Here is a 24,286-nt window from a genome sequence, read left to right as displayed (position 1 = left end):
GCGGTTCGAATTTTAGCCAAGCTGCACAAGGAACCCAACCCGGTGCGTGCCCCGCCTACCGCCGGAATGATGCGCGAACTCCTCATTCAAGGCAAAGTACATACATATTTTGTACGCTTAGCGCTGGAGATCTACAGAAACAGAAAAAGGACTGGACGAATAGGCCATATTTGCCCAGGGAGTTTATGATTTGTCTATAGTTTGATGCAATTGAGGGCTTATACACAGTCGTCCGACCTCCTAGGAACTGCAACCTACTCCTCCACTTCCTCATCATCCTCTTCTTCCTCGTCTTCATCTTCTGCTTCAGATACTTCTTGTCCAAGATCTTTGAGGCGTTGCTGGAAGAGGTCATGAGTCATTACGTGCATGTCAAATGATAGGCTATAGAGTGACTCACCTTGTCCTGGTTCCTCTTTGCTTCAAGATCTCCGAAGACAATGAGAAGATCTTCTAGTTCGGACTGCGCCGCCTGGCGAGCTTCCTCCCTCTCGTTGGCCTCGGAGCGTACCTTCTCAAGCTCTTTCCGTGTAGAGTCCAGGGCTGCTGCAGACCTTTGAGCTTCTGCTTTGGCTTGCTCAACCTCACTCTCGGCCTTCTTGACTTGCTCTTCTAGCGCAGCGTGCTTGTCTGAGCTGTCTTTACGCGCGGATTGCAAATCTTGTGTAGACTTCTCTGTTACCGCCTTTAACTCAGATTGTAGCCCCTGCCTAGTGGTCTCAAGATCAGCAAGTTCAGCCTCATGCTGCTGCTTGATCTTGACGATATCTGATCTGAGAGCCAGAATTGTGTCGTTGAGACTAGACAATTCGCTCGCGTGCTTCTCCGTGCTTGCACCATTGCCCGATTGGAGGTCCTCGATCTTTTTCTGCAGTTCAGCCAATGATTCTGCATGCTTCTCTCTATTTGTGTCGAGTTCGCGTCGAAGACCATCGATCGTCTCATTCAAGCCAGCTAATTGCTCAACGTGCTTTCCTTGTTGTGCTTCCAGTTCAGATTGAAGTTTACTTGACGTCAATTTCTGGGCGGATAACTCAGCCGCGTGTTTATCCTCGCTGGCTTGCAGTTCGGACTGGAGGTCACTGATCGTTTTGTTGAGAGTCAACAGTTGCTCGGCATGATTGTCTTTCTGTGCATCGAGTTGAGACTGGAGAAGGTCGATCGTCTCGCGCTGCGATGACAATTCTTCCGCGTGCTGCTCTTTGCTAGCGTCGAGCTGAGCCCCCAGATCCTCAATTGTCTTTTTCGAACCGGACAATTCCGTTGCATGCTTTTGCTCGCTGAATTCAAGCTGGGATTGAAGTTTGCTGATTGTCTCGTTCAGATCAGACGATTTCTTTGCATGCTTTTGCTCGCTCAACTCAAGCTCGGATTGAAGTTTGCCGATTGCCTTATTTAGGCCAGACACCTCGGCAGAGTGTTGCTCTTTGCTAGATTCGAGCCTGGACTGAAGAGACTGGACTGTGCTGTTGAGGTCGAGGACCTCGGCCACATGCTGTTCCTTTACTTTTTCAGCGTCAGCGCTCAATCTCTGGATCGTCGCCTGCAATTTAGCAATCTCGCCTGCATGCTGGTCACGGATTCGAGCAAGGTCAATTTCTAACGAGCGGCTATGCTTCCGTAAATCAGCGAGCTCGGTGTCATGGTGCTTTTTGGCGTGATAAAGCTGCCTTTCGTAATCAGCCGCGGTTTCCTTGAATCGCTGCTCGAAAGCTCGAAGTTGCTCCTCATGTTTCCTTGCAAGTTCGACTTCGTCGCGTTTCTGCTGCGCCTTCAGCGCCGCAATATCCTGTTCATGGCTTCTTTTGAGGGACTCGCTGATCTGTTGTAACTTGGTAGATTCTACGGCAGTTGAGTCTCGGGTCTTCCTGTGTTCAGCTTGCTCATGCTCAAACTTAGCTTGCAGAGCAAGCAGGTCCTCCTCCAGCTTTTGTACCACGTTACCTTTTTCCTCGATTTCCGCTCGGAGGGTGTCAACTAATTCACGCGACACACCTCTTTCGACACCGTTGGTGATTATGGATATTTCCAATTCAGGCTCTCGGTCGATTGCACGAGTCAAACGACTGAAATTGTCTTTCAAGAATTCGATGAACGTCCGGTCAAAATAGATTTCCGGAAGCCCGCCATCAGATTGTGCTCCCACGGTTTGCGGAAGAACCTCAAAGTCACGCACCAAGGGGGCTTCTCTAAATCGTCTGATTCGATCAATATATTGTTCTCGTCCCAACTGATCGAGGATGAGCTTGTGCAATGTCTTGCGGGGTATAGGCGAGTCCTTCGAGGAGAATTCGTAGATGATTCCCAGTAGAATTGTGCAGAGACCAGGCACGAGCACATTAGAGACCCCACGATGCTTTACTTCTTGGAGTAGACTCTGGATGCTGCTGCCCTCGCCTAGGAAATCATTCACGGCATCGGGCTCCTCAAAAAGCCAACCACAGAGCAACATCAGATACCCGAGGGTGATACGTTCATCGTCCCCACGCTGCAGACCAGTGATCAAGTTGCCCACTATTGTCTGGATACAGGTGATCACCTCTTCTCCCTGTTCAGCATCTCCCTCGGTCACTCCCATGGCGATCTCCTTTGCTTCAGCATTATCCAGCAGCAATTGGTACATCAGCACAGCCGCCATCCAAGTCTGATAAGGATCGGCGTTTCCTCGGAGCTCCGGGGGTGTAAGTAGGACGGTTAGAATATTCGGAATCTGGTCTTCCCCGCTAACATGACCTTGAATCGCCCGACCCAGTACATGAACACGAATTCCAGAATGGTTCGAAAAGAATGCCTTGACGCACTCGCACGCAGCTAGACGAGCGTCAAGAAGCGACGTAGGTGCAGGCTCTAGTGTCAATTTAAGTAAGGCTTCGATGACATTGATCGGCTGAGTCTGCTTGACTTCCGCATTGCCATTCACAGCAGCCCCATTAGTAGTCCCCGAGCCCCAAACCACCTCCACATCACCAAATCTTTCCTGCAACGGTTTGTTTGCGCGAATCAGGTCTGCACATGTTGCAAGTGCCTAGAGGAAAGTCAGGCACGGTGCTGAGCGTGAAGAAGGGACGAGAAGATCCAACCTTAGCCGTTACATTCACGTTGAACCTTTGGCCAAAAGCCGTGCTCAACACTTGCTCCATAACCCCATGATTCCAGAAGGCCATCTGATTAGCAGGGGTGTTGACACCTCCCTTCACGAGGAAAAGCTGTATTATGACCAAAAGTCCCCAAATATTCTTGTCACGGTGAGCGAAGGTCCACTGTGGGGCCTGTTCTTCGGGCTCTTCATCCTGGTTTGCGTCCGCAAGGAGTTTTGCTAGTCGCTTGACACAGCCCGTTTCGCGGAAGTATGACTGGTTGGAAATGTTGAGCCGCAGGAGGTTGGCAAGTAGAGAAAGACAGTCCTCAACGACTTCCGACCCATGGCTCAATGCGCCTTCAGCCTCGATCAAGGAGAATATCAGATCAAATGCATTTTCGAAGGCAACAAGCTTCTGGAATTCCTCCGATGCTGGCGTGAGCGCGATGAGAAGAAGTAACGCTTCTGATGATAGCGAATGAATCTTAGCACCTGTAACAACACGGACGATTATTTCCGACTCAAACATACCATTGCGTACCGGCTCGCGAGAATCTCCCAAAGCACTAACCAGCCTCGGGATACCGAGTGGCGCAGTTAGAATGCACTCCTGTGTCCTCTCCGGCCGCGCGCTAGAAATCTGAAACATCAATTGCAGAGCGTAGAGGCGAGAGTAGAAATCCCGATTATCTAAAAGGTCGAGAAGGGCGGTGATGTTGTCTTGTCGCTTCCGCCCAGTCAGCAATGCCTAAGGAAACACGTAGCGAACGTCGAACCTGGGTGAATTCATCTGACAACCAGAGAGCGATCTCATCCGAGGCTTCGGGCTAGAAACAGCTATGTTAGCGCCTAGAGTAGGTCCCATGCCCTGCTTAGATTAGGATACCAACACTATTTTCGTCGGGGGTGAATAACATCAACAAGGTCTCCAGGACCACTTTGATAGTGTCCACATCTTCACGGTCATTTCTCAAGCTACTGATCAACGGTCGCAGAGCGCCCGAAGCAACAGAAGCAGGATAGGTCTTGGAGAAACTTCTGAGTCCTTGAATCGCCGCTCTTCTATCTTCCAACAAAGTAGCGCTCTGGAGCCGACTACTCAGAGTATTGATAGTGTCCGTAGCCGTTTGTTTGGCCGGAGCCTGAGATTCGAGAATTCGGAACATCGCGATTGATAACTAGTAATCTCATGGTCACCGCCGGCCGTGGGCGTTAGGGTGTAAAAGCATTGGGTGGGGTGTCGGGGGAGAGAGGTTGATATTGTTGAAGTCCTCAAACAAGCTGAGTTGTTCTCTCCGGTGGGAAAGCTGCAGCTGGACTAGCCCGCGGACAGCAGCGCTGCTGCATAATGACCGGAAGCCAAGGACTCGCGCTAAGCATCCGGAACCGCGACAAGAGAAGCGCCGGCTCCCAAGTTCTTTCAAAAGTCAACGGCTGACGGTCGCAGAGACTTCCAAAGCCATTTGCCATCTTTCTCTTACCCTCCTTTCACCGGCCCCGTTTCTTTGTCTTGCTACTCAGGCCGGGTGAAGTGGGAATCGGTCGCTGATTATAATACTGCGCCGACCCTGCCTTAGACGAAACGATTTCTTCCGATACGAAGCCTCGAAACAGCCGATGCAGCGCATCCGCGAAATAGTCTAGCTTGACCTGATTTATCTGCGATTACTTCCAGCTTTTCGTTCGGCACAAAACAGCAGCCATGGGTGTCCCCGCGCTCTTCAGATGGCTGTCGAACAAATACCCCAAGATCATCTCACCGGTCATTGAAGAGACTCCCTACGAAGTCAATGGAGAAGAAATCCCGGTCGATACAACGCAGCCGAATCCAAATGGCGATGAGATGGACAATTTGTATTTGGACATGAATGGTATCGTCCATCCTTGTACGCATCCTGAAGGGAAGCCCCCTCCAGCGAACGAACAGGAGATGATGATCGAGATCTTCAAATACACCGATCGAGTGGTTAACATGGTTCGCCCCAGGAAGCTTCTCATGATTGCTGTCGGTAAGTCAAACGCGATTGCATGGCTTGTCGCATCTAGTCTAACGTTGGCTTCCTATGAAATACAGACGGAGTTGCGCCACGAGCAAAAATGAACCAGCAACGAGCACGCCGTTTCCGCTCGGCTCAGGAAGCCAGAGAGGCTGATGAGAAGAAGGAAGAGTTTCGGAAGATGCTGGCGAAACAGAACGGCAACAAGCAAGAGGAAGATCTTTCAGAGCAGGTCGTTCAGAAGACTTGGGACAGCAACGTTATCACGCCCGGAACTCCTTTCATGGACATTCTCGCTGCCGCTTTGCGCTACTGGATTGCCTACAAGCTCAACACTGACCCTGCCTGGGAAAAGGTATGGGTTGCCAATGTTTTTGCTGTTCACATATGACATCGCTAACCAAAATAGCTGAAAATCATCATTTCAGATGCAACCGTGCCAGGTGAAGGAGAACACAAGATTATGGAATTTGTCCGGTCCCAGCGGGCAGACCCAGAGCACGATCCCAACACACGCCACGTTATCTATGGTCTGGATGCGGACTTAATCATGTTAGGCCTTGCCACCCATGAGCCTTACTTCCGAGTCCTGCGAGAGGATGTGTTCTTCCAGGAATCTAGGCCACGGACATGTCGTCTGTGCGGTCAACCCGGCCACAAAGCAGAAGAATGCAGAGGACAGGCTAAGGAAAAGAATGGCGAGTTTGACGAGAAGCAAAAAGGATCATCCCTCAAACCATTCATTTGGCTCAACGTCGGTGTCCTGCGGGAATATCTCGCTGCCGAGCTCCATGTTCCGCAACAGCCTTTCCCGTTCGACTTGGAGCGTGCCTTGGACGACTGGGTCTTTATGTGCTTCTTCGTAGGAAATGACTTCCTTCCGCACTTGCCATCATTAGACATTCGCGAAAATGGCATCGACACCTTAATTGCGATTTGGCGTGATAATATCCCCGTCATGGGTGGATACTTGACCCAGGATGGACATGTCGATCTGAAGAGGGCTCAACTCATTCTTCAGGGTTTGGCGAAGCAGGAAGATGCGATCTTCCGCCGTCGTAGGCAAGCAGAAGAGAGAAAGCTTGCGAACGAAAAGAGACGCAAGCAGGAGGACCAGGCCCGCCGCGAGGAACAGGCGAAAAGACAAAGACGAGGCTCCCCTAGTTATGACACCTACGAAACTCCCGCTCCCAACCGGACTCGTGGTGGCGCAGATGCAGCTCCTCCAAGTGGAGTGGAACTCATCACTCCTGCTCGCGGAGAGCTTACGCGGGAGGCGAGGGAATTAACTCATAGCATGGTGGTCAATCGTGGAGCAGTTTATAAGGCTAATATGGCCAACAAGAGTGCCGCCGCTATCTTAAAGAGTAAAATGATGCAAGGCACCCAGGATGGCTCGGCGTCCAACGAAGCCGAGGAGTCCACACCGGGCGCTTCTGAAGCATCAGACGACAAGATGGATCAGGATCAAACCTCACCGTCGGTGCTTGGCAAGCGAAAGGCCGAAGAAGAGGCTGCTGCTGCGACACCCAAGGAAACCCCTAGCACACCCAAGGACGATGAGTTACCGCCTGACAATGTTCGTCTCTGGGAGGAAGGATATGCTGATCGGTACTACGAGCAAAAGTTTGGTGTCGATCCTCAAGACAAGGAGTTCCGTCACAAGGTCGCACGGGCCTATGCGGAGGGCTTGGCCTGGGTACTTCTATACTATTTCCAAGGTTGTCCTTCATGGACGTGGTATTACCCATACCACTACGCACCCTTTGCCGCCGACTTTGTTGATATTGGCGACATGGAGTTGTCTTTTGAGAAGGGAAAGCCATTCAGACCCTTTGAGCAATTGATGGGTGTGCTCCCAGCTGCATCTAACCACGCCATCCCCGAAGTCTTCCACCCCTTGATGAGCGATCCTGACAGCGAAATCATTGACTTCTACCCGGAAGACTTCCCTCTCGACTTGAATGGAAAGAAATTTGCCTGGCAGGGTGTTGTTTTGCTGCCTTTCATTGACGAGAAGCGGTTGTTGGACGCCATGGCCAAGAAATACCCTCTACTGACAGACGACGAGAAAGCCAGGAATGCCCCGGGCCAGGAAGTGTTGATGATTGCTGACAGTCACCCGGTATACCAAGATCTTGTTGCCAACTTCTACTCCAAGAAGCAGGGAGCCACCAAGTATAAACTCAATATGCGAGTGAGTGAAGGCTTGGCTGGCGAGGTTGAGCGTAACGAAACATACATCCCACACAGCTCTCTGGTGTCCACCTTAGAGGAATATGGCATGCCAACTCTCGAGCAGGATCGATCGCTAATGTTAGTTCCACCCCCGCTTTCACGCAAAATGCCTGCCATCGCATTCTTGATTTGCTGACTTGACAACCTTCTCTAGTGTTAACTACGAAATCCCTAAATCAAAGAACATTCATAAGTCTATGCTTCTTCGGGGCGTTAAGCTCCCACAACCGGCTTTGGACAATGCGGACATCCAAGCCGTCAAATCCAGAGCTCAGCACTCGGGTCGATCATTCGGTGGAGCTCCTCTGCGCAATGGCAGAGGCGGTCGCATGAACTATTCCAGTGATCGAAATGCCGGCGACCGACCGAACCCGTTTGCCGCGCACCTTGATCCCAAGTTCGTGCCCCATGGCAACTCTAATGCACCGATGGGCATGGCGTCCGGTTGGAACCCTCCCGGTTCAGGCTATGGAGGCTACAATCGAGGACCGCCCCCTCCTCCCCGTGGTGGCATGTCTGGTTCTTACCACCGCGGCGGGCCCTATCCGGGCCAGCAGCAACATAACGCCCCCGGCAATAACTATGATTACTACGGGCGAAGCCAACAGGGATACTATCAACAAGGTTCCTACGGCAACAATCCCGGAAATCAACACCATGGCAGACATGGCGGTGGCGGTAATGGTGGATATAGCCGGGGAGGGTATCAAGGTCGGGACCACTACTCGTCGCGAGGTTCCGGTGGTGGATACGGTCGATATTAGTATCTCATGGTCGTGGTGAGATCCGCTAGGATCTGTGTCTCAGGTGCCGATCGTACCTGATTCAGTTTATGTTATGTACGGAGTCTGACCCTTGGTGGGGTCTTTACTTGATTCTTGTTGCTTGCTTGTGCTTCTTCTCCATTTTCATGAACAGTTTCTGCTTCACTTGCAGCTTTTGAGAAATAACAACCATGACGGGAATGGGTGACCTGGGAGACTTGGGAACGGCGTTTGAAAGGGACAACATCCTGTTATGATTGCGAAGAGTCTAGTCACAAGTAAAAAAAAAAAAATGGACAAACGAGCATGATGTAGATCCGAGCAATTCTGGGAATGAATCTCTTTCCACTCTGGTGGACCACGATCCGCTTGAGGACATCAACCAGCTTGTACTCGGTACTCCGTAAGTGCGAGGGCAGCTACTTCGGAGTATGTACTGCTTTGTCAAATGGTAATAATAATTATATGAATAAAAAGATTAAAAGGGGGGAGGGGTGGCCGACGGCGGCAATTGATCGAGCTTGGGTAAAATAAGATGGTTCAAGTCACCCGCGGGAGGACAGGACGACATCGGAGGCGGGCCACCTTTTTTTTTCTACACAGTGAGTCAGTCGTTTGTGTCTGAATTGGGTGGAGCTGCAGATTTACCCCCCCCTCAGCTCGAGCGGCTCTCCATTTCTTGGTTACTCTCTCCTTGGTCGAGCATCCCCTTGCGTCAATCTTCCTTCGAGATCCTTCAACTTGTCTTTCTCATTCTCGTTGTCCCTTTCCTACGCCAACCCCTCTCTTCCGCTTTCTTCGGTCTCACTCCGCCGGAATCCGTCGCAGAGTGGATTGTGTCCGCGTTGTCCGAGTCATTGGGCTCGAGAGGTATGTACGAGTAAAGTCTTTCTGTTTTTGAAATCCAATTCCTTCATCTTGTCTTTTCTTTTTCCCTCTGTCTCTGTTCGTTATGAATAAGCATCTCTTTCACTCAACTCTCCGATCGCATCTCTCGTTTCCCGCGCAAGAGAGAAAAATCGCAGTCGGTCAAGTCAGCGCGGGACCTGCGCCTGAGAGGTCTTTGGCAAATTCATTCCCACAGCATGAATCAAGCACAGACTCGGTTCCTCTTTTCGAGTTAACATTTTCTTGTACTTAGCAGTCTTCAAGATGCCCGAACCCACGAAGATCAGCATACTCGGTCAGGAGAGCATCATCGCTGATTTTGGCCTCTGGCGCAACTATGTCGCGCAAGACCTGATCAGCAATTGCTCTTCTACCACCTATGTTCTCATCACAGACACGAATATCGGTTCTATCTACACCCCAGATTTCCAAAAAGCTTTCGATGCCGTCGCCGCTACCGTGACCCCCTCCCCGCGTCTGCTGATCTATCAGGTTGCCCCTGGTGAGGTGTCCAAATCCCGACAGACGAAAGCCGCCATCGAGGACTGGATGTTAAGTCAGAGCCCACCATGTGGCCGGGATACAGTTGTGATTGCTCTCGGTGGAGGTGTGATTGGGGATTTGACGGGGTTTGTCGCTTCAACCTACATGCGCGGTGTCCGTTATGTGCAAGTTCCCACCACGTTGCTCGCCATGGTGGATTCCTCCATTGGTGGAAAGACAGCAATTGATACGCCGCTTGGGAAGAACCTGATCGGCTCGATTTGGCAGCCGACGAGGATTTACATCGACCTCGAATTTCTGGAGACGCTTCCCGCGCGCGAGTTCATCAACGGCATGGCGGAGGTGATTAAGACGGCAGCCATTTCGAGCGAGGAAGAATTCACCGCGTTGGAAGACAATGCGGAGGTGATTCTGTCTGCCGTTCGTCAGGAGGTCAAGCCTGGCCAGCGCCGCTTCCAGGGAATTGAAGACATCATGAAGGCTCGTATCCTGGCGTCTGCTCGGCACAAGGCTTACGTTGTGTCCGCGGACGAGCGTGAGGGTGGTCTACGCAACCTGCTGAACTGGGGTCACTCCATTGGTCATGCCATTGAGGCTATTTTGACCCCTCAAGTCCTCCATGGTGAGTGCGTCGCCATTGGTATGGTCAAAGAGGCCGAATTGGCCCGTCATCTGGGTATCCTGAAGGGTGTTGCGGTCGCTCGTATTGTCAAGTGTCTGTCCGCTTATGGTTTGCCCACGTCACTGAAGGATGCGCGCATCCGAAAGCTCACTGCTGGCAAACATTGCTCTGTCGAGCAGCTGCTCTTCAACATGGCCTTGGACAAGAAGAACGATGGGCCTAAGAAGAAGGTCGTCCTACTTTCAGCCATCGGACGCACTTACGAGCCCAAGGCCAGCGTCGTCCCGAATGAGGACATCAGTGTTGTCCTCGCCCCAAGCATCGAGGTGTATCCCGGTGTCGCCCCGGCATCGAATGTCGTCTGTACTCCCCCAGGATCGAAGAGCATTTCGAACCGGGCCTTGGTTCTGGCCGCTCTCGGATCGGGCACCTGCCGTATCAAGAACTTGCTCCACTCGGATGACACAGAAGTTATGTTGAATGCTTTGGAGCGACTGGGAGCTTGCACCTTCTCTTGGGAGGAGGAGGGTGAGGTCCTCGTGGTGAATGGCAAGGGAGGTGATCTCCAAGCGACCTCCACGCCGCTGTACCTGGGAAATGCGGGTACGGCGTCGCGCTTCCTCACGACAGCTGCTACCCTTGCTACACCCGGCGATGTGGACTACAACATTCTCACAGGCAACAACCGCATGAAACAGAGACCTATTGGCGACTTGGTTGATGCCCTCACGGCAAATGGTGCGTCGGTTGAGTACATGGAGAGTAAGGGCAGCCTGCCTTTGAAGATCGCTGCCTCCGGCGGGTTTGCTGGTGGCAGAATCAACCTTGCTGCCAAGGTTTCGTCGCAGTATGTGTCTTCGTTGCTCATGTGCGCGCCTTACGCCAAGGAGCCGGTCACCCTGAAGCTTGTGGGCGGAAAGCCCATTTCCCAGCCTTACATCGATATGACCACGGCGATGATGAGATCTTTCGGCATTGACGTGCAAAAGTCCAGCACTGAGGAGCACACCTACCACATCCCTCAGGGACGTTATGTCAACCCTGCTGAATACATGGTGGAAAGTGATGCCAGCTCGGCTACCTACCCTCTGGCCATTGCCGCCCTGACCGGCACCACTTGTACTGTTCCCAACATCGGTTCGAAGTCCCTCCAGGGTGACGCCCGCTTCGCAGTGGAAGTGTTGCGCCCTATGGGATGCACCGTTGAGCAAACGGATACTTCCACCACCGTCACGGGAGCTCCTGGAGGTGCTCTGCGACCGTTGCCTAACGTAGACATGGAACCCATGACTGATGCTTTCCTTGGAGCCTCGGTTCTGGCAGCAGTTGCTCGCGGCGAAGGATCAAACCACACCACGCGCATCTACGGTATCGCTAATCAGCGTGTGAAGGAGTGCAACCGCATCAAGGCTATGAAGGATGAACTTGCCAAGTTCGGTGTCGTCTGCCGCGAGCATGATGATGGACTTGAAATCGATGGAATTGATCGTTCGACTCTCCGACAGCCTGCTGGTGGTATCTTCTGCTATGATGACCATCGTGTGGCTTACAGTTTCAGCGTTCTCTCTCTTGTGACTCCCCAATCGACTCTGATCCTCGAGCGTGAGTGCGTTGGTAAAACCTGGCCCGGCTGGTGGGATACTCTGAAACAATTGTTCGGTGTGAAGCTTGAGGGTAAGGAGCTCAAGGAGGAAGAGGTCTCGGCTCTTACGCAAGTGGAGAAGTCCAGTGCGTCTGTCTTCATCATCGGCATGCGTGGCGCGGGAAAAACTACAAGTGGACATTGGTTTGCAAATACCCTGAACCGGCCATTCGTTGATTTGGATACCGAGCTTGAGAAGACGGAAGGCATGACGATCCCCGAGCTAATCAAGCAGCGCGGATGGCAGGGCTTCAGAGACGCCGAGCTCAAGCTTCTCCAGCGTACCTTGAAAGAACGCGCCACCGGATATGTCTTCGCTTGCGGTGGCGGCATTGTCGAGATCCCAGAGGCCAGAAAGTTGCTTACGGATTACCATAAGACCAAGGGTAATGTCCTGCTCATTCTGCGTGATATCAAGCAAGTCATGGACTTCCTCAATATTGACCGTACTCGTCCGGCCTATGTTGAAGATATGATGGGAGTGTGGTTGCGTCGCAAGCCCTGGTTCCAGGAATGCAGCAATTTGCAGTACTACAGTCAGACGGCGAGCGCTGGGGGTCTCGCCCGGGCATCGGAAGACTTCAAGCGCTTCTTGAAGACTGTTACCGGAGAGATCGACAGTCTCGACATCATGAAACGCAAGGAACACTCGTTCTTTGTCTCCCTCACTCTACCTGATCTCCGGTCGGCTAGTGACATCCTGAAAGAAGTCTGTGTCGGCTCTGATGCAGTGGAACTACGGGTTGATCTACTCCAGGATCCGGCCTCGGATGACGAGATTCCCTCAGTCGACTATGTGGCCGAGCAGATCTCGTTCCTTCGTAGTCAGATTTCCCTCCCTCTGATCTTCACTATCCGTACCAAGAGTCAAGGTGGTCGCTTCCCAGATAATGCCTACGATGAGGCTAGGGAGCTCTACCGTCTTGCGATTCGATCTGGGGCCGAGTTCGTGGACCTGGAGATCGCATTCCCTGACGATTTGCTGCGCTCGGTCACGGAGTCTAAAGGCTATTCCAAAATCATTGCCTCTCACCACGACCCTAAAGGAGAGCTCGCGTGGGGCAACATGTCCTGGATGAAATACTACAACCGCGCGCTTGAATATGGCGACGTGATCAAGCTCGTTGGTGTTGCCAAGAGCCTTGACGATAACACTGCTTTGAGGAAATTCAAGCAGTGGGCCGCCGAGGCACATGACGTTCCTGTGATTGCCATCAACATGGGTGACAATGGACAATTGAGCCGAATCTTAAACGGATTCATGACCCCCGTGTCTCACCCGAGTCTCCCATTCAAAGCTGCTCCCGGTCAGCTCTCTGCGACGGAGATCCGCAAGGGGCTGTCCCTGATGGGAGAAATCAAGCCTAAGAAGTTCGCACTTTTCGGCACTCCGATATCCCAGTCTCGCTCTCCGGCTCTTCACAACACGCTTTTTGCCCAGATGGGTCTCCCTCACGAGTACAGCCGTCTGGAGACGGCCAACGCTGAAGACGTCAAGGATTTCATCCGCTCTCCTGACTTCGGAGGCGCTTCAGTCACGATTCCTTTGAAGCTAGACATCATGCCCTTGCTGGACGAGATCGCCTCTGACGCTGAGATCATCGGCGCTGTGAACACCATTGTCCCTGTCTCGGCTGGCCAAGACAAGCCTAGTCGTCTGGTCGGTTACAACACGGATTGGCAGGGAATGACACTGTCTCTTCGCAACGCTGGCGTCTACGGTAGTAACGGGGAGGCTAGTGCCGTCGTCATTGGTGGAGGAGGCACGGCTCGCGCCGCCATCTACGCTCTTCACAACATGGGCTTCTCTCCTATTTACATTGTTGGACGGTCCCCGGCCAAGCTCGAAACTATGGTGTCCACGTTCCCTACAAGTTACAACATCCGAATCGTGGACTCAGCCGAGTCGCTAGACACGATCCCGAAGGTGGCGATTGGCACTATTCCCGCCGACAAGCCCATCGACATCGGCATGCGCGAGATCCTCTGCCACATGTTCGCACGTGCCCAGGAGGCTGATGCTGACATTGCCAAGGCCATGGAGAAGGTCCCCCGGGTGCTCCTCGAGATGGCCTACAAGCCTGCTGTGACGACCCTGATGCAGTTGGCGTCCGACGCAGGTTGGCACACTGTCCCCGGCCTGGAGGTTCTTGTTGGCCAAGGCTGGTACCAGGTATGACCGACCACAAGGAGGTCCCATTTCTGTCTGTATACACCGAGGCTAACTTTGAATGTGTGTGCTTAGTTCCAACGCTGGACCGGTATCTCGCCACTCTACCAGAATGCAAGGGTAAGTTGTGGGCTACGCGCCATCGGAGCTGAAAACAAAGGCACAGCGTAGCTGACACACGATAATAGGAAGCCGTGATTGGATCGCCCAGTGCCGAATCTGCATGAAGCTGTCTGTCTCAGCACCGGACAGTTGGGTTGAGGGAACGATAGGGCGTCGCATTTCCCCGGAAACCTAGTGGATCTTACTCAAAAGAAAATCCTGTCCGCATTCGTGTTTTTGTCGAAATCCATTACAGCTTGATCACCCGTAGATGATAGTAATAGATCCATGACCAAGTTCAGTCTGTCACATGGTGGCCAACAAAGGGCCCTTTACTACATCCTCGTAACGCTAAAGAAGCACACCGTGTGGCGGTTCTGGTCTAGTCGTTAATTGTTCTCTTCTGTCGAGGCTTGCTGCGCCCATCTCCCCATCAGCGTGAGTCGGACTTGAGAAGGGGTTAATGACATGAGTCACGTTGACACCTTTGCAATGAAAGGTCACGAGACGACCATCGTGACAAATTGGTTGACCGGTTCTAAGACCCAGTGGTCTACCAAGCAACCACAGCGAGACAAGTCGAATCCGGCCGGAACTTATATTGACCCCCCGACAAGAAGCGGGGTAAGAAGATCGAATTACACTTACGCGTAGGACCTGTAGATGGTACGAGTAAATTACTCGGTAAGTCAGTCTTATGCTGAAAGGGCACCGCACCACCGACCTCCTCAACACGTGTCCTTGCATATTTTGCAATGGATTTCCACAACTAAGAGCTTATGTTGGAGACAATTCGTGCAGCATGATAATGACCTTGTAGTATGTACAATACATAGTCATCTTGAGTAGTTAGTATGGGGGGACCGAGAGGGAGAAAAAAAGAAAAACATGCGTACTATTAATAGCACACATCCGTTGTCTACTTCGTAAGTCCGTAAAGTAACTACTGTTGATACGGACTCGTACCCGGTACTACGGAGTATGTCTAAGATCAGATGACCATCCTACTCGACTAATTCTTTCCAGTGTTTGATCTCCGTGGAAAAAAAACCCGATCAGAGCCTGGATGGCGTGCGAGGAGATAGTCTTGAAAACTCTCTTGCTGAATATGCTAGAGCGATCAACAATACCCCAATATCTGACTCCCTGCACCAGGAAGTCCAGACTTGGAGAGGTGCAGAGTCTAGACGTTGAAGGGACAGAGAAGGTCCGTCCGTCCGGTCGCGCGGGTCAAAATCTAGACCGCGATGGATTTGGGCTGCGGTCGGAGTCCAGACCCTCAACGCTCGGTTCGTTCGGATGAGATGCATGATCTGATTCTTGTTTGTTGACATTTTCTTTTTCGAGAGCGTCGTTTTTGTCTAGGCGCCTTTTCCTGGTGTGAGAGGGTGGTCTAGATTGTGTGGGTTGTGGTTAGGTGAATGTCCTCGTGAGTAAGTGAGCAACTGGGAAAGTGGGTTAGTTTGTGTATGTGTGTGCGCTATGCAAGTGTCGTTTGTCTGGAACCATGAGTAGGAATAGCAGGAGGAAATTGCTGTCAGACATTGTCTGAAATTCATTACGTGCAGGTAACTATTTTAAAAAGTCGTTCAGGGTGAGAAGAACGAGGTTCCATTTAGCCTCTGCGGTTGATGTATGTGCTCCGTACAGTTAACGGGCGAGTTTATCAACGCCACCACCACATACTTTAAACCTGACTTTATCTGATTGCGACCGTTCTTGCGAGAACAATGGGCAAGACCTATAACTCGGATATTATCGACTAATATTAGTATGTATAAGGCCAATAGGAAAGAGCAGCCCTCTCCGATAGGGACGACAAGGGATCCGAAAGTCAGATTCTGAGCAATGGCGGAGATTCAGTCCCATTCCTCGGGGAAGACATCTCCGTTGCGTGAAGACTTGTCACTCGCTGTACAAGATCTGAATCGGTTTGGGGTTGTCTCGCTTCGTGTTCGACCTTGAATGAGGAATAACCATTGTCTTGCTTGATCTGAATCATATCTGACAATTGTTGTCGTGTCAGCTGAAACATTATTCTCCACCTGATGCGTATGAAGTATGTATGCACTACTCCGGACTAATGTAGGTATGGAAAGGCACTATGCCGCTTGATAGACTTAGCAGTTCTGGTTCGGTCGGTCGCTCGGTCGAGAACGTCTCTGCCGGTGAACTGTACGGCTAAAGATCAACTACACTTGAACTCTGGCATATTACTCCGCCCCAAAGTGAAGGCCAGATGCCACTTAGGAAAAAAAAAATGTTCGTCTTTCTTGAGTATTGTACTATGCTGGTAGGTTAGTTGGTTTTGGGGGGTTGGTTGTTCCCTCCTCTCTAGCACATCGGCAAGGAACCGCGTGCCGCGATGCCAAAGATGGGGGGACAGGGGGGTAACCCTTGGTCTTGATCTACCGGGCCGATGATGACCCAACGACTACGTGATACCACCGATTGACTTTTGACAGGGACATTGGTACTCGGGGAGAGGGGGAGAGGACAACTCCGGCTCAAGGGAAATAGTTTCCCAATCACTAGGTCTTCAAGAGAAACGTCATTTACAAGCATATTCCTCGTAACCCAAACTCTATGTAGTGCGCGAGATGCTGTTAGATTGTGAGCCGGGAACCCGCGAGTATCCGGCACAAAAGTTTCTTCGCATCGCATAATGATGACTCGATATGCTCGGAAATATTTTTCGTACTCCGTCGACGAAGAAGGCTTAGATCCTGCTGTTACTGCTGCAGCTGAAGGATTCCTCCTCGGAGCTAGCAGAGTTTTTCTCTTCCAAAGTCGCTACTAGCGGACTGAGAAGAGGTCCTCGGAAATGCTTCATCGATCTATACCTGGCGATGCAAGATACAGACCGTGACGGTTTTCTTTCCGGTATGGGCCGAGCTCCCAGCCAATGGACACTGCAGGAGACTAGACTGCATGGGAGGGCAGGGCCACGCTCACTCTAGTAGACACTAGACTTAAAGAGGAATTTTTTCAGCTGCACGGACCCCGATTCAGCCATCGTGGCCCAATTTTAGCAGGTTTCTGGAAAGACACCAGAAAAACTTTAAGCGCGCGCCGGAGGGGCCGACTTTCCACTAACCCGGTTCTGGGATGGAGTAGAAAACCCGCCAGCCAGGTTACCATCTGTAAGAACCGAAGCCCTCGGAAGGAGGAGGTTTGCGGGTACTGTACAGTACGGTGTACGGTAGTCCGTCAGGCTCCAAACGTACACCTCAGGCCGCCGCTAGCTGTCCCCCGTTTAGGTAGGGCATTATTCAGCATCAGCATCGATCCAATTGCTGTGAGTCTGTGACTCGAATCCACTTCTAGGGACAATCATTTTCCTTACCCACGGAGATCGGCACCATCCCCCCCTCCTCCCTATCCCTTACCGAAGCCCCACGAATAAGCTGCCATTTCATCGGTGGCTGTGGCTGTGTTAGTTGCATGACCAATCATGCTTCCCACCCTCTCCTTATTTCTGCAGGGGTGTGCCAAAATTCCTCAATGAGGGACGATGAAGGAAAAAAATCTCTGCTTCTCTGCATTAGCGCGGTGTCCGTTCGCCCTACTGGGCATCGAACTGCTGTCGGAATCGGAACAAGGAAAACATGTGGCAGCACCGATGAAGCATAAGGTGCTGACTCCTGGGATCAAACCACACCAATGAGAATCTATGGTCCCCTTTCAGAGACCCCTTTCAACAGGAATTTCATGTTTTGGTACTGTTACTGTTTTGTAATTTTGAGTTTGGCTTCCATGCGCTTGTTTACCTGTCGCGGACTTGCAAGCAATGCGCATGGGAACTTTCTTGGTCGGTCACAGAAATTTTGACTTTTGCTCTGACTTTCGGGTCCTCTGCCCGGCAACAACGTGGGCTCATTTTGGATGGCATGACGGGTAAGTAGGACTTTATAGTTTTGATGCCACTTTAGACTCTCGTGCAAAGTCCCCGAATTGGGGGTTTAGGGGATTGGGTGGTTTTGTGGCTTGCAGCCGCTATGTTGGACCATGTACTGCACCGACTACACTAAACCGAGTAACGTATCTACTCACGGGCTTCCTTTTCCCCAGAGAGGCGAGCAAACCCGATGGCATGTACCGCCCGACCACTGGTACCCCTTCTCCAGACTCGGCGGGTCCAATCCACCCTCCTCGTTGTCCAGATTCAGCACTGTGCACTTTTCAGCCTGGGCTGCAAAGGATCCGTCTGAATACGATCGGAATTGTTCCCTTTCCTGGAAACTCCGCTTGTGGTTTGACAGCTAGATTACGCGGCGGGAGGTGAAGGTGTGTTGCTATGTACAATGAGGAGCTGAGCCCCAGGCAGACGGGTTCCCTGCTCGATGAATGGCTTTTTTCATGAAGGAAGACATGCCGGTGCTCGCAGTGGGAGAGCTATGTTGCCACCGCAGTTCAGGTGTCCCGGTACTCTGTAACATGCTTGTGGGTCAAATGATTGGCTCCGTGCCCCGGGGAATGTGAAATTTGGACGAGCAAAGCTCTCTGACAGCAGTGGCAGGCTGGAAGCAGCAGCAATTGGACGTGCTTGGAAGCATAAGTGGAGCCGGACGGCTTTGACTCTAATCTGTAGTGGCTTCAAGGATGCACGAATCAGATTGCAAGACTGGTAAGCGATGTCCTACAGCAAGACTGCCGATGTGGAGCGATGTCTTGGTTCTCGCATCAGTTTATGGGGCTGCCATGAGTTGGAAACAGAGAGATAGGCGTAGAGAGAACGGACGAGATGCAGTTCCCCAAAGGCTACGCGGAGATGTGTCCACTTCCATGCTTTCTTTATTGGTTGCTGAAAATACTCGGAGTCTTCAAAGAGCATGTGAATATCAACCCACCGCGAGAGGCCTATTGAGGGTTGAGTGAGGAACAGCTAATCTGTGCGCCACATCATGTCATGTCACCTCATTCTCTCAATGCACCTGACAACAAGTCAGGGTCAACCTGGCTTCTGTCTATGTCTCATCATGAATTGTATGTTTATAATCGTACGACATCCACAGCAATGTGGTACAGGATTCTTTTTACAAGAAGCGTTCATGACTCATATGTAGAAAGCATTGAAAAAGTGAGCCCTGGACATTGTGGCTTATCTCCGGGAGACCGATAAAGATCGGGATTCATCGTGACTACCTCTATTTGACTAGCATCAGTACCGTACCACGGTTTTCGAACACAGTTGATACTATCGGACAATGGTCTAAGAGAAATCAACTAAGAAAGAAAAGCTGTCAGCTGACCCTATCACGCTTCAAAAGTTGTAAGATGTGATGTTGCATAGTCCGAGTCTGCATCGCACCGGCCGAGAAAAGGGCAAGCTCGGCTCAGAGGTGCCGTAAGAATCAGGCTACTAGCGCAGCAGGGCGAGAGACCCGAGGCCGGGGTAAGCGTGTAACTAATCAAGTTGACTGCAGGTTACTATTATTTAGCTAGGCCATAGGCCGGCTGCGGCCTGGTTTTGGTCCGAGTCTCCGCCGAGCTGCATAACGCAACTCAACTTTTCAAAAGACAGACCGAAGAGGATGGAATGCTCGTCTCAATCATTATAAATTGTGCATTAGCGAGCATGAATAGAATGCAGTAGCGCCCATTGGAAAGCGCTTTGATGACGGAGATCGTATCCCCGGTCAAGTCCGCTCCGTGGAGTCTTGACTAGTTTACTCCGGCTGACTCTTGAAAGAACTAGAGGCCACCTCTCAGTGCTAGTCAATTAACTAACAATGACTAATAGTTGATGACTAACTAGTCAGAGAGCCAGCCACAGAATATGTGGCGCAGCTAACGTGTGGCTCTCACAGAGCCCTCGTTGCGAATCACTACTACCTTAGTCATAATACTAGTTGTATATCCAAGTGGAGATCAATCATTCCATCGGGCATCTACCTGCTGGTTGCACCAGCCAGGCAAGGCGCCAGTGAAAAAAATGATGGATGTTCGCCCATTGACATGCGCTGTAATCTTCATCTGTCGAACATGTCATCTGTAAGGGTCCGCCCAAAAGAGTACACGAGATCGGATCGTCCACGGCATTCTTTTTTGTCTCTAAGGAATGCTTGTGGCTTAGCTAGAATTTCTGGAGCGATGATTGGCTGCCCTAGGGTGCTATTATCAGGCGCAAGACCAAAAAATTTGGAACAGACATACTATTGTTCCCTAAGCTAGCCGAAGAGGTGGGTGGAAAAATCCTCCATGATTGTCTCTGTCTTTGTCGCACTAATAGCCTGAGTCAGTGTTAATCATTCACTAGAGCGTGAATTCTAGTATGATCTGGACTCTCCCTGAAAGAGGGATCCGGTCACCCGGTCTAGCTTCGCTGTCGTGGACTTGACAGTTAATTGTGGCTTGTATCCCATACTACTCCGTAAGGAGCGTGAGTCGTGGGAAAATGAGAAAACTTTGGGTCGACTGGGGGTGGGAACTTTGCCTAAGGCCGGACTGGCCAGCAAGTTCCCCCGGACAGCCATGCAGATCGAGTCCACTGCAGGTCCGCAGCCAAGTGGATGCTTTCGTTTCGGCCGCATAACCATACGGTTGCGTAAATTTACCATACACTAATACCAGACCCAATCCTAAGGATCGGCGGACGGCCAGGTTAAGCGTGGGAAAGGATGACTGTCGGTGATTGCCGAATGTAGTTTCTACCTTAGTATCGGTCCTCCCTCTCTGCAGGGCTAAACGTCATCTCATACATAAGGAATGATGGAGTCCCCTCCACATCACCCCCCCCCCCCCCTCCAGCTGTGAACATTATTCATTACCCATCCACCCCCATCTTATATATCAATTCCACTTCGCCTCCCATATCTCCCTCTGATTTTCAACTTTGATCTCTATTCTCTCAATTACCTTATCATCTATACAATACACTCATCAAACAACCCACTTCTCCCTCTACTCATACATAGTAAGTCTATCCACATACTTACATCGACTCCTTCTCTCGCTACTTCTTCTCTCATACTACCTACCCTACCATTTGCCCTGGTTCTCGCATCATTGGATCAGATTCAATTAACCAGTCAATTTGTGAACCTTAGTACTCTCATAACCGCGGTACTCCACTTGGCTGAGCCTCTCGATCCGATTCTCTCAGCCTGAACAGTCTCCCTCTGCCCGACGTTTCCAGACGCTTCGACTTATTAAACACATCTAGTTTGACTCCGGGGACCCCCCCCCTTCAAACTCTCTGTCTCCGATTCTCCGGTTGCAACTGTTCAGCAAGCCTTTTCTAAACTTCGATCTTGGCCCCTTTGAGACTTTTGGGGGCCGTTGTGCCAACTTATCTTCACTAAACTCTCGATTTTCTCTGGGTGGCAAATCCACTGTCTCCAGTCGGCGTCATATCAAGTCTGACGTCTGATTTCGACACAAGCAACATTATGTTCATGCACCCTGCCGTACGTAAGGGTTTTATCACTGAACCAACTTCTGTCCCGTTCTTCAACCACCAGGATCCCATTTGCATACAAGACGACCAACTCCTACCTGAATATTCACACGAGGCCCTGTATCACCAGCCACGACTTCAGACCCCTTTCCAATATCACCCAGACTTGCAGTTCGTTTCTCCGCCGTCTTCCGCCCCATCCTCTCCCACCTCCTCTCCCGCCTCGATCATTTCCCACTACCCAACCACGGCGGTGGCCGCGGATTACTCTTCTGCTGTCTTCGACAGCAACTCCTTCGAGGCACCTTCGATGACCCCTTCCTCCTCATATAACCCCACGATCAGCTACCAACCTTCGGCCTCACCACAATCCTCCCAGCCCTACTTCTACCAACCATACTACGACGATAACGCCCAAATGCTGGCGCAACATTCCGCCCCGAACAACCACGGGTGGGATGGGAACCTGCAGTTGCTGAACGCTGCTCGCATTCAAAATAACCTATCGCGCATGTCCCAGTACAATAATGACTCGCATTTGAAAGTCGCTTCCAGTCCCTCCAGCCGATCAGCGCCGGCCGGCAGCTCCTATCAGAGGCTCAACGGCCAGTCGAAGCCACTTCCCACCCCATCTCAGACTCCAGTGCAGAACTCGCTTCTTGCAAGTTCATTCCAGGACGGTAGTTCAGCTGACGCAGAAGCCGCTATGAGGCGGGCTGTTATGGAGCAACAGCAGAAGCAGCAGCAGCAGCAGCAGCAGCAGCAATACCAGCCTCGCCACCAGCACCAGTCCAGCGATTATTCAGTGTCGACTGTGAGCCAGAACTCCCCAGTCACTCCGCAGACAGGCTTCGATGAACTCGACGAGTCATCGAAGACCACCAATGGTGAGAAACGCTTTGTTGATGTGGACAAGTGGATGGACGATTACTTACATCTCGATTCACTTTCAGACTTCGTCCATCAAACTCCGAACACGTTGACAATTGGCATTCCCAAGCTGAACCGGACCATCTCTGATATTTACCAAGATGAGCTGTACAACCCGGCTTTGATGCCTACGCCACAGGTCCCCAAGCAGCCCACTAATCAGCAAAATATGCTTGCTCCGGCATACCACAGCACCATTGCTGATAGACTGCAGGCTGCGAATCAGGGTCACCTGTCTGCGCGGTCACAGTCTCCTATGGGAAGCCTGCAGCGAGATCGCTCTCCTTTCCGACAGAACTCTCCAATGGCTGCGGAGTACAATAGCGCTGCTTTGCATCACCCTCAAATGGCGACCAGTGTGCCTGGACCACAAAATGGTGTGAGCATGGCCTCGTCATCGCAGAACGAGCCGAAAACGATGTCTCCCAAGGATGCACTGTTGGATTACCATGAGGGCGATGACTCTGATCTGCACGCACCTGGAATGCCGCTGTTTCCCCCCTCATCCCAGCCCGATTTCAATCTGGGCGATGCGCTGAGTGGATTGCGTCGCGAAAGCTCTTCCTCTTACCAACCCACCCAGAACTTCACTTCCATGGAGGCTTTCCCCGCACAATATGCCACTCATGTGTCTGGGCAGCAATATCCTTTTGGCCAACAGCAGCAGAATTCCCACCAGCAACAGTCTAAACAGAACAGCCTCCTTCATCAGACTCCTGAGTTCCCTGCCTCACTGCCACGATTTGAGTCCACTGGCAGCGAAATTCTTCCTACGACCGAGTTGACATCTCCTCGTGGACAGCCAAGAATGGCCATCCAGCCTGTCAAGGCGGAAATTGCTCGACCTGACAACACCTCGTCTGACAGTGGGACCTACACCTGCACCTATCACGGTTGCACTCTACGGTTCGAAACGCCCGCTAAGCTACAGAAGCACAAGCGTGAGGCGCATCGCCAGACCACTCCTGGTGGGCACCTTGCCGGGCGCGACAATTCGGCCCGGAACTCTCAGGCGGGTCCTCACAAGTGTGAACGCATCAACCCCTCTACGGGCAAGCCGTGCAACTCGATATTCTCTCGTCCCTACGATTTGACCCGCCACGAGGATACGATCCACAACGCTCGCAAGCAGAAGGTTCGGTGTCACTTGTGCACGGAAGAGAAGACCTTTTCTCGCAATGATGCGCTCACCCGGCACATGCGCGTGGTGCACCCTGAGGTCGACTGGCCCGGCAAGCAGCGTCGGAGAGGCAGGGAGTAAAGCTCCAGTGGATCTCTGTCTCTACGGCGCTAGTGAATATGGTTCAAACCCCACGATCGTGACAAGCAGCAACAAATCCCCTATCTGGGAAGGGGGTGCGAGTGTTCCACCGTTCGGAACAGTCAGTGAGTCTATATGACGCTACAAAGCCTTCGACGTCATGGACTAGTCCCGAACGGGTAACGACTCGCTAACGGGTCCGGATCGACGGAACGGACTTCCGCTTTGAGCGACAGCCCTTGAGGCCTCGCAGCCTGAAGCATCAGCCATGACATCACCGGCTCCCGATCTGGACGGGTATACCGCGAGGTAAACCCATCCAATTGTTCTTTTCTATCTATCGCTTTCAGCCCTCTGATGACGTACATGCTCTTTCTTTCTGTATTCATGAGCCAGCCTTTTGTATTTTTCTGCTGCATCTTTTAGATTTCTGTTCATTATCATTGGGTCCAAGGGGGATACGGTCGCATTAAAAGAAGCACTTTGTTCATATGGGATGATGATGATACTGTGATTATACTTGTGACGCTTTGCGCAGCTGGATCTGTTCAATACTTTTTCTCTTTGAGAGGGATTCAAATCCTTCAACCATGCTATGTACTATAACTTGACAGTGTACGATTGATTACGTTATGATGTGTCGCATGTGCTCTGTTACTGCTTACGATGTTTTTTTTTTTTTTTTTTTTT

General features: G+C 51.5%; 3 protein-coding genes across 3 annotated transcripts; 2 read left to right on the top strand and 1 right to left on the bottom strand.

Annotated features, from left to right (window-relative positions):
• Positions 1-254: 254 nt before the first annotated feature.
• BP01DRAFT_289595 (putative intracellular protein transport protein (UsoA)) lies at positions 255-4,245 on the bottom strand (the record flags this gene model as incomplete). The annotated part of the gene is made up of 7 exons (XM_025571583.1): positions 255-341; positions 401-812; positions 1,035-3,025; positions 3,081-3,544; positions 3,611-3,827; positions 3,856-3,906; positions 3,970-4,245. 7 exons carry the CDS (start codon positions 4,243-4,245, stop codon positions 255-257), a joined length of 3,498 nt encoding a protein of 1,165 aa, XP_025434330.1.
• Positions 4,246-8,784: 4,539 nt separating this feature from the next.
• Positions 8,785-14,244, top strand: BP01DRAFT_146038 (pentafunctional protein ARO1). Its single transcript, XM_025570588.1, has 4 exons — positions 8,785-8,948; positions 9,223-13,907; positions 13,980-14,024; positions 14,093-14,244. Exons 2-4 carry the CDS (start codon positions 9,231-9,233, stop codon positions 14,129-14,131), a joined length of 4,761 nt encoding a protein of 1,586 aa, XP_025434329.1. The 5' UTR covers positions 8,785-8,948; positions 9,223-9,230; the 3' UTR covers positions 14,132-14,244.
• Positions 14,245-21,397: 7,153 nt separating this feature from the next.
• On the top strand, positions 21,398-23,596 carry BP01DRAFT_289157 (stress-regulated transcription factor RPN4; the record flags this gene model as incomplete). The annotated part of the gene is made up of 2 exons (XM_025571568.1): positions 21,398-22,292; positions 22,359-23,596. 2 exons carry the CDS (start codon positions 21,398-21,400, stop codon positions 23,594-23,596), a joined length of 2,133 nt encoding a protein of 710 aa, XP_025434328.1.
• Positions 23,597-24,286: the final 690 nt, after the last annotated feature.

Source organism: Aspergillus saccharolyticus, assembly GCF_003184585.1.
Source record: "Aspergillus saccharolyticus JOP 1030-1 unplaced genomic scaffold BP01scaffold_4, whole genome shotgun sequence".
Classification (NCBI taxonomy): Eukaryota; Fungi; Ascomycota; class Eurotiomycetes; order Eurotiales; family Aspergillaceae; genus Aspergillus; species Aspergillus saccharolyticus.
This window is presented reverse-complemented; position numbering and strand designations above follow the sequence as displayed.

What these genes read in the sequence shown, in the direction of transcription:
- BP01DRAFT_146038 (XM_025570588.1), top strand. Translation starts at nt 9,231, where the DNA reads ATGCCCGAACCCACGAAGATCAGCATACTCGGTCAGGAGAGCATCATC. An exon ending in TTGGCCAAGGCTGGTACCAG is followed by an intron (nt 13,908 to 13,979) that starts GTATGACCGACC and finishes GTGTGTGCTTAG; the next exon opens with TTCCAACGCTGGACCGGTAT. An exon ending in CACTCTACCAGAATGCAAGG is followed by an intron (nt 14,025 to 14,092) that starts GTAAGTTGTGGG and finishes ACACGATAATAG; the next exon opens with GAAGCCGTGATTGGATCGCC.